Raw genomic sequence first — 9928 nt, forward strand, 5'->3', positions numbered from 1 at the left:
GTCATATTGCAACCAAATCTTTTTTGTCTCTCTCTTGCAGGAAAAAGAGGAGCGCTATCTAATGCTGTTCCCAAATGTGTTGGTTATGCTCTCCGCCAGCCCCCGGATGAGTGGTTTTATTTATCAGGTGAGGTATCACCGTACTGTGAACCTTCCTTCCTGTATCAGTTTTCATTTTTATGGGCAAATAATTCACATCCTTAATTTCAGGCGATAACAAGATACACCACGTATGATATGGTGACTTATTTCCTCTCCTTTTGTTTGTTCCATTCAGGGAAGACTGGCACTGACAGGCACCACAGTAACAAGACATGCAGAGGATGCAGACAATGCCCACTATGCCTTTGACATCACAGGTTTGCATCTGAAGCTCTGGAGACAATTATAATTCTTTATGATACAGCAGTAATACATTATCGTGAGTTGTAACAGGTTGTAACCCAAAGCTGAATCCAAGGTAAAGCGTTAGCTCATTGAACAGCTATGGGAGAGTGTCTTCAAAACTTTTAATTAGTTGTCAAGGTAGCTCCCTCTAAAATATGCATGCTGGTGTCTGTACATAGCTTATAAAAGGATATTAAACTTGCCTTACCATTTGGTACACACACAAATTTAGAAAAATTAAGATAAGGGATCAGATAATCCATTAAACATGAAGCCTTAAATCATTAACATCAACATTCACTGGAAGAAATTAGTCACAGCCAAGCCAGTCACATCAAAACATGTTGCTTCACATGCCCTATGCCTTTTTTTATCCATGACAACATGTTTGACAGTGCTAACTTCATATTTATTCATGTACTTGTTACTGCCACACGGCATGAATTGCTACATTTTAGGGAAAATCTAAACTAGACCCAGACAAACGTCATTTGATCTCATCTTCATTTCCTGAATTGTCTGTTGTACGTGTGGTTCTGGCATGCATTTGTAACTTTCACTGGTGTGTGTGTGTGTGTGTGTGTGTGTGTGTGTGTGTGTGTGTGTGTGTGTGTGTGTGTTTGCGTTGCAGGAAGCATGATCGATCGTATTACAGTGTTCTGCAGCAGTGCCCAGGAGTTACAGGAGTGGCTAGAGCACCTTCAGCCCTTTACCAAAGGAGGCAGCCCTGCAAGCACCATTTCAAAGGTTAGGACACACAGTCACACAAATACAGTTTAAAGTCAAATCAATACCAAAAGTGAACCTTGCACCATGCTAAAGTGTGAAAACCCCTTAGGTACAAAACCTTAGACTCATCTTTCATTGCACGTATACTTCTCACAGACTTGCTTGTCTTCTCTCCTTTGACCCTCCCATGTAGACTGTAGAAGGCAAGCCACTAAGCATGGTCGGTACTCCAACTCACCTCTCGCACCTGGGCAGCATCAGTGCTGTTGGTCGCGGCCCCCTGGAGCCTCCGAAGATCAGCAAGCCCTGGTCTCTCAGCTGTCTGCGCCCTGCGCCCCCCCTCAAACCCTCTGCTGCACTGGGATACAAAGAGGTAGGAGGTTGTAGAGCTGCACAAACCTACACAAGCTTAATTTGTATATTCTATAAGCAGTCATTCAGAACTTTTTTTTTTAGTCAGAAAACACAAGAACTCCCCTTCCTCTACAAGTCCCCCTCTGTCGCTTTTTTCTGTCTCTACTTTATTCAGACCTCCAGTGTCTTGTTTTACACAAAGTTTTCCACCCAACACCCAAATAAAACAAGTTAAATTGACAAACACACTGTTAATCCATTTACTGGACAAATATTGTTATGTTTTTTTTGCTGGTCTTATCTGGATATTGCATTTTTTGAAACATCACAATTATCTACCCAGTCGTAATCTGTTGCTAATCTATAGATTAGTACTTTACACAATGCATGGGCCAGCAGATAAAGTACATGGTGACTGTGAAAAGCAGCAGCAAATATCATTATAACATAATTAATTATGCAGTAATTAAAAGGATATATTTAAAACTACTGCAAAAGTATCTGAAACATGGCAGGGTATGATTATGCCTGTTGAAGTTAATTCCAGTAACGGCAGCATGATCACCAGGTTTGACTGGAATTAGAGAAAGTTATGTGCATTAGTGGTAACGAGACACACGTCTTTTGATGAGTGAGATGATGCTCACTCACAGTTGTCCACGTGGGTGGCAATGCTTTCACAGTTGTCAGTCAGCACTTTATAACTTTCAGTTATCATGGACAGTCTAGCGATGTGTTGTGAAAATATAACTACAGCTAACATGTGTCTAGGCACTAGTTTTGACATGTACTACTGCACAAACTCTATCTTCTACAGTTTGAATAGAACCAAGCAACCTTGTCTGGGTCTTTTGCTCTGCCCTGCAGAGATTGCATGCGTAGTCCTCTGAACGCATAACCACCTTTCTGCCAGTTTTTCCATATATCTTTCGTTTTTCTTTTTTTTCATGAAGTAATCATCCTATTCTGCATAGACAAAGAATAGGTGAGAGGGGGTGTAATATGTTCACCATTAACTCTCTATCACATCCTTCTCTCATCATATTTTTCATGCACATTTCCCCTTTTTCTCTCTTTCTCCATCCTGCCTTCTGTAGAGGATGTCTTATATCATGAAGGTAAGGTTAGAACCCACTCTGTTTCTATCTTTGTGTGTGTGTGTGTGTGTGTGTGTGGGTAAGGATGTGGGGTGGGATGGTGGGGGGTGCGGTTGCCTGTGTGTGTCTGTGTGTGTGCGCAAGCCCCAGTGTTGAGCTGGCATGCCATTGCTCTGTTTGCTTCACTCCTCCCTCATTGTCATCTGTTGGTTTCCTGTTTTCGGTGGCCCTGTGTATCTGCTAAGTTTTTATTGTCCCCCCCCCCCCCCCCCCCCCCCCCCCCCATTCCCTATAAGAAGTCAAGGTGCCGCTCACCATGTATGGTATCTGTTGTCTGTTAAAAAACCTTTCCCATGCAATAATTCTAATATCTAATTTCTGCTAGGGTTGCTATTTTTGGAAATCTAAACACAGAATGCAAAGTGCAGTCAAGTCTGCTGTCGTTCAGCCCTGAATGTATTTGCATGTGTCACCTTTGAATAATCAGCAGCCCAAATATGCTGTCATAGATTAGTCATAAGTTGATTCCATGTCTCTGGAAAACTTGGTGGAACCTATGTTTTCCATGTATAATACAGTGTCTGTAAGTTTCTTGTTAACTTCTTCTGACAAGTGGCCATAAAAATCAATTGTGCAGCTTTAAAGTGGTGTAAATATCACAGAACATATACTCACCAGCCACTTTATTAGGTAGACTTCTTCAATTGCTTGTTAACACAAATAGTTAATCAGCCAATCACATGGCAGCCACTCAATGCATTTAGGCATGTAGATGTGGTCAAGACAAGTTGTTGAAGTTCAAACCGAACATCAGAATGGGCAAGAAAGGGGATTTAAGTGACTTTGAACGTGGCATGGTTGTTGGTGCCATGCGGGCTGTTCTGACTATTTCAAAAACTGCTGATCTACTGGGAATTTCTCGCACAACCATCTCTACCGCCCAAACTGAGACCAAGTCAAGACCAAGACCAGTTCTCTACGTTACATGACAATGAAATGTGGAACGAGATCATAGGTACTTCACAAATTGAACACAGATCTACATTCCTATTAAAACACCCACATACAAACACTAAGAGCTGAAATCAACTCTTTATTCAGCACTCCGTTTCCATGTTTACCATCCACTTAAAACTAGGGCTGGGCAATATGGCCAAAAATGTTATCATGATAAAAAATGTCATATCATTCAATATCTATAATTAACTTGATAAATGTCAAATCATTATTTATTTCAAATTTAAATACAGATGGTAATTGTGGTTTTAAAGTTTTTTTTTTATGGTCAAAACAAACACTTGATGCCAAATAGTGGATCACTTCACAAATCTGAGGTAGAACATTCAAACTATTATGATAAAATGTGTTAAAAAAAATGCAAGAGTTAAATAAAATGTGTTTTCAGTCCCTTTTCCTCAACAAAATAAATATCTTAATAGAAAAATTAAGTGCTAATTCATTTGTGATTAAATCAAACGTTTACTAAACAGTTGGAGTGTGTGTGAAGGGGGCGGGAAGGGATGGCGGCCGCTAACGATAACAACACAGTTTTAGTTAGGGTTATTGGGGCCTTTGAAGCAATAAGTTTTACATCGAATCAAAGTTAGGATGTTAACAAATAAATCAGACAATGCAAAAGCAATTTATTGATATTCCAAAAGTTATGGTCTTGACTGGTCTTGAAATAAAATCCAGAGTCCTCTATGTTCGAGACCAAGACAAGACAAATGAGAACATCAAAAAGTGGTCTTGAGACCGATCTCAAGACCAAGACTGGTCTCGAGTAGTACAACACTACAACCAAGGTATGCAGAATACCATCTGTGAACACACAACACGTCGAACCTTGACGCAGATGGGCTACAACAAGGGAACACCACACCAGGTCCCACTGCTGTCGGCTAAGAACAGGAAACTGAGGATACAATCACACAGGCTCACCAAAATTGGACAATAGAAGATTGGAAAACATTACCTGGTCTGATGAGTCTCGATTTCAGCTGCAACATTCAGAAGGTAGGGTCAGAATTTGACGTAAACAACATGAAAGCATGGATCCATCTTGCTTTGTATAAACGGTTCAGGCTGGTGGAGTAATGGTGGGGGATATTTTCTTGGCACACTTTGGGCCCATAAGTACCAATTAAGCATCATTTAAACGCAACAGCCTACCTGAGTATTGTTGCTGACCATGTCCATCTCTGTATGACACAATGTACCCATCTTCTGGTGGCTATAATGAACCATGTCACAAAGCTCAAGTCATCTCAAACTGTTTTCTTGAACATGACAATGAGTTCACTGTACTCCACAGTCACCAGATCTCAATGCAATAGAGCACCTTTAGGATGTGGTGGAACAGGAGATTTGTATCATGGATGTGCAGCCGACAAATGTGCAGCAACTGCGTGATGCTATCTTGTCAATATGGACCAAAGAATGTTTTCAACACCTTGTTGAAAGTATGCCACGAAGAATTAAGGCAGTTCTGAAGGCAAAAGGGGGTCCAACCCAGTATTAGCGAGGTGGTCCTAATAAAGTGGCCAGTGAGTGTATGTGCACTGTATATAATGTGCTATTGATGTACTCTAAGCAATAAAAAAAAACAAAAAAAAAACAATGAATTGCAGCCCCAGAACACCAAACGAATGCGGAAAGAAACTCTGTACACCTAAGGAAAAATATGTTTTGCAAGGCGCCTGCATTAACGTGAATAACCAAGCCCCTTCAAAGGTTCTAAGAGACATGATGCATTCAGTTATTTCTCTTGATATTTATGAGGGACTTTTAGGATTCTGTGAATGAGTTTCAGAATTGATTTGCTAACTCTTTATTCTATTCTAATGTGTATTTGACTAAACTTCTCCTTTTCCATCCAAGGCCATGGGGCAAATTACTTCATGTAAAGTATTATCACATTTATAAGCCCCAGGTTAGCACCACCTATCTGCATTGTTATATAAGAAGTTTAAACATGACTAAACTGTTATTTTTAGTAAGTTAATTATGCATCACACCTCAGCTTTTAATGTACTGAGGAGAGGAAACAGTCATTTCGCCTGTTTTCAGATCCTAAACTCGACCCAGCTGCAAAAAAGAAAATCTGTCACTCATGAAACCACATCATTGTGGTTTAATAGACTGTTAAAATATGTGATGACATCTTAGCATGGCTTTGTAAACAGTGTATCCCACAGGTTAAGATTGGATATTTGAAGCATTTTTGTCCTTCCCTGACAGTGATGATATATATACCTTGAAAAAAAATTTGAAGTAATTGTTATTAGATATGATTAGATTTTTGGTTTTCTTAGTTTTTTTTTTTTTGTATAGCCCTGTTAGGCAGGATTCACATCAGCACAGATGGATTACCTGGCTGATTTGGTCACAGTCATCATCGCATGCTTGCTGCCTTGTTTGTTGATGGAACTTCATTCTTGGATGTTGTTTGTTCAAGGGATGCGCGTCCTTGTAAGCTTGCATTATGTTTGATTTTGAGCCTTGGCTTTACAGGTGTGTGTGGGGGGTTGTAGGTGTGTGTGTGTGTGTGTGTGTGTAGAGATGTATTGAATTTAATATTGAACTCCTCCAGGACTCCAGCAAGAGCCCGCGGCCCATAAAGAAGTTCCTGCCAGGCAATAGGAAGAAAGAGCGGAAGCCCTCCGATGACGAGGTTCAAACGAGGAAAAGTATGGCTTTTATCTTATTATAATAGGGCATGTATGCTAGGCATGAACGATTCCTTAATATGGGTTTATATTACTTTATAAATACCATTCAATACCATTTCCTTTGTATATTTGTTTTAAAGCTGTTGTTGGTTAAGATAATAGAAAATAGGGTAATGAAGTTTTGATATTGAAAGTAAATATGTGAAATATGGGGTTTGAGCAGTAAAATTCAGATTTACAGTTATAAGATATTGTGGGAATTATCTTGATCATTGTAACAAAAGTAAGCGTGTCCTCTATTGAGGAAAATAATGGTCTAGATCTGAGGCCTCTGCAGACCATGAATAAATGTAGAAGTGTGGACCTCAAATTTAATTGTATAATCATTGCATCAATGCATTGTGTGGAACTCATTATCTGTATATATTTGTTCTTGATGATTGTGTTCAGTGCCTTCCCGATGTCATCTAAGTGAAAAGTGTTTACTTGACGTCCTTAATGGTTTTGACAGGCACAGCTGCTCTGGAGGAGGATGCTCAGATATTGAGGGTGATTGAGGCGTACTGCACAGGAGCCAGCCTGCACCAGACCACCGCAAGTGTTCGTTTGTGTAAGGGCCATGGACTTATTGTTTCTTTAATAGCTTCTTAGATTGTACATCTTCAAAAGCTGATATAGCCATGAATCAAGCTTTCCCATTAATTTATGTGTGTCTGTGTACGCATATTTGCAGCGGTACGGAAGGAGTGCGTCCCTCAGGTGCTTCTGCCAGAGGAGGAGAAGATCATTGTGGAGGAGATGAAGAGCAATGGGCAGACAGTTATTGAGGAAAAGTATGCCTATTATTACTTTGGAAAATAGGCTTTCATTTACTTGTTGCACCAACAGGGACAGCCCAGGCTTTATCCATTATTTGGATTTGGATTCTGCTCTTCTCTGTAATTAGATTCAGAAATGTGATATTGATCCTATTTAGACATGAATCTTTATCCAGAATGACCTTGAGTTTGGTCGGCAGTATAAGCTTGATGTTGATTTACCTGCTTATTTAATGAGTGGCTGTTTGAAAAGGAAGAAATAAATGTTGATATTGTCTAGCAAAACTATATTTTCTTTCAGGAGCCTGGTGGATGCTGTGTATGCTTTAAAGGATGAGGTTCATGAATTAAAAAAGGTAAGTGTGAGTACATAGTATGTGTGGAGACATGTGTCAGAAGTCTAGCCCTGTATCCTACTTATTTGCATGGCATGTTAAGGTGCTCATTGAGTTGTACTGACATTAGCTCCCCTCCAAACTTTGAGTTTTTGGATAGAACCAGATGTGAGCGGCGTATAGATTAATTTGTTCGTTTTGTTCATCGTTGTTGTTTCAGTGATATTGTTGTGTTTTTTCCAAAGATGGGGCCTTTCCAATGATGTATTTTGTGCTGAATATATAAAGCTCCACATATATTTAAAGAAACTTTTCCTAACTTTGCTGTAATTTCCTCAAAGCCCATAAATATGTCTTCTTCTATATAAATCATAAACCTTTTCATTCCCTTTCTTTGATCATTTATAAAAACCTACATCAGACGTGCCCGGTTTGAAGGGCACCATGTTATCTATATTCATGTATTTCTTTACTTCATACAATACCTTTTTATCATGTTTACATAATATAAAAAAATTACATTCCAACAATAAACTTAACAGTAAACAGTAATAACAGTAAATTCATTATAATGGTTCAAAGAGAAAACTTAAAACATATTCAAAATAAAAACTATAAATAAAAGCACATATTGAAATATACATAAAAATGGCACCAATAAAACACACATTACATCATCTACTCCTCTGCAATTTCTTTTGCATATCTACCAACATAGATACTGTCATATCCTATCAGCCAATAATACTGGCTTTCTGACGTATTTGTTAGTCTCATTTGTATGTCATTTGAGTTTTAGCAACCTGTTAAATAGTGTTATTTCCCATATGTTTTACAGGAGAACAAGTGGATGAAGCAGTTTATGGAGGAGGAGCAGAAGTCTCGCAAAGAGCTGGAGAGAATGGTTCGAAAACTGGCCAAGCAGAAGAATGATTGTGCTTGGGATGATATCAGCCACTGAATACATCCATACAATCATCCTCATACTAGTGTGTCTGCGTGCACGTGTATGGGTACATTTATGTAAGCATGTTTGTGGAGGGTGAGGGGTGTGTGTGTATTTGGGTATCTGTCTATGCTGCGTCTCTATATTTCACACATAGCATACACAGTGACGATGATGCTTGGAGTTTCTTCGTGCTGGATTTGACATTTTGATGAAATCTAATCTGTCTTCCTGATCCAGCCTCACATGGTGATACTACAAATATGCCTCCTCGTGAAATGGCTTTGCTGAACTAAGACTGATCAAGTGGGATATTTCAAACATACTGCCTCTTGGCGACTGGCACTGTGAACAGTCCCCTGCAAATGGAAACATTCTGGACACAAAACAAGTTATTTTCTTTTGCTTCAGTTCAAAATGGAAAAGGAGTTGTTCTCCTGCATGCACATCTGGGGACAGATATTTTTCACTTCACATCATGACTTTTTTTTTTGCCGTTGTCATATTTTTTTTGTCACAAGGAACCCCAGTGGGCCACTGAGCTTTCATGAGTATGTCTGATTGGCAATTTTACAAACATTCTAGACACATTGCAAATTTCCAGGCCATTTTGTAGGCGTTTAAGCAATTCAAGCAGGTTAGCTCTTCATTTCACATTTGGTGTTTTCAAAACTGCATGAATGTACAGTGTTTCTACAGTATGAATTATGCATCAGAAATGTGATAATCATATATATATTAGTCCAAAGCTATCAGGGATGCAGCTGCATAATAGTATAGAAAAGGCTTAATTATGTATCATTTATTATAAAGAGTATGCAAATAATGACAAAGATGTCACCCCTACTCTTCTTACTAAAATGTATTCAAGTATCATTTTAACATATTAGTTACATAGTCTTGCTTTATTTTGGATTTTCTTTTTAATATTTTTTATTTATTGTTCACTCAAGCATTTAATTGTGGTGTTAGCCTTACAGATAGTTTTGCTGCCTTTTAAATTTGTCTAGGAATTTTATAAACTAAACTGATGTGTAAAGGCAGAGAAAAAAATCTTGTTTTGGCCAAGGGAAAATAGTCATTTTTTAATCGGAAAAGAGGAAAATTACTTTAATAATGAGTCTGGCTTGAGGATTCAAAGGTTTTTGTTTGCAGCCTCTGTGGCCTCATAGCAGGTTCCTGCAGAGCTGATGGAAACAGACTGAGGAAATAAACAGATTTATTTGTGGGTGTTTTAAGTGCCTCCCGAAGTGGTCGATAAACTTAAAGAGAGTTTAAGACCAGGCTGGGACTAAATGCATGATTTATATTGAAAATGTCACATGTGGTTTGTTGTAATATTTCAATAAGAATGGCTCAAGCTTAATGGGTATATATCGGGTCTGAAAAGCATACAGGACCCACTGCGGTACATTTCCTCATGAGGTTGAGTGTGTGCACTGTTAACACTGTTATCTACCCTAGCTGCACTGCAGAGCAGCAGTGGATGCTAATGAAATGCAATAAGTGACTGCTTTACTGACTGACCTCTGGGTTAGACCCAGGACGGTAGGCCAGATTTGGAGAAATTGCAATAATAATGAATGAATTT

General features: G+C 38.9%; 1 protein-coding gene across 1 annotated transcript in view; it reads left to right on the forward strand.

Annotated features, from left to right (window-relative positions):
* The window catches only part of arhgef6 (Rac/Cdc42 guanine nucleotide exchange factor (GEF) 6), a 29001-nt gene extending 19567 nt beyond the window's left edge, over positions 1-9434 (forward strand). Inside the window, exons 13-22 of the mRNA XM_046030806.1 lie at positions 41-127; positions 278-359; positions 1019-1134; positions 1310-1489; positions 2568-2588; positions 6160-6256; positions 6750-6848; positions 6972-7071; positions 7358-7412; positions 8230-9434. Of these exons, the coding sequence (XP_045886762.1) occupies positions 41-127; positions 278-359; positions 1019-1134; positions 1310-1489; positions 2568-2588; positions 6160-6256; positions 6750-6848; positions 6972-7071; positions 7358-7412; positions 8230-8352 (960 nt within the window). The 3' untranslated portion in view covers positions 8353-9434. The remainder of the gene's footprint in view (positions 1-40; positions 128-277; positions 360-1018; positions 1135-1309; positions 1490-2567; positions 2589-6159; positions 6257-6749; positions 6849-6971; positions 7072-7357; positions 7413-8229) is intronic.
* Positions 9435-9928: the final 494 nt, after the last annotated feature.

This window comes from Micropterus dolomieu, linkage group LG19, assembly GCF_021292245.1.
Source record: "Micropterus dolomieu isolate WLL.071019.BEF.003 ecotype Adirondacks linkage group LG19, ASM2129224v1, whole genome shotgun sequence".
NCBI classification, from domain to species: Eukaryota; Metazoa; Chordata; class Actinopteri; order Centrarchiformes; family Centrarchidae; genus Micropterus; species Micropterus dolomieu.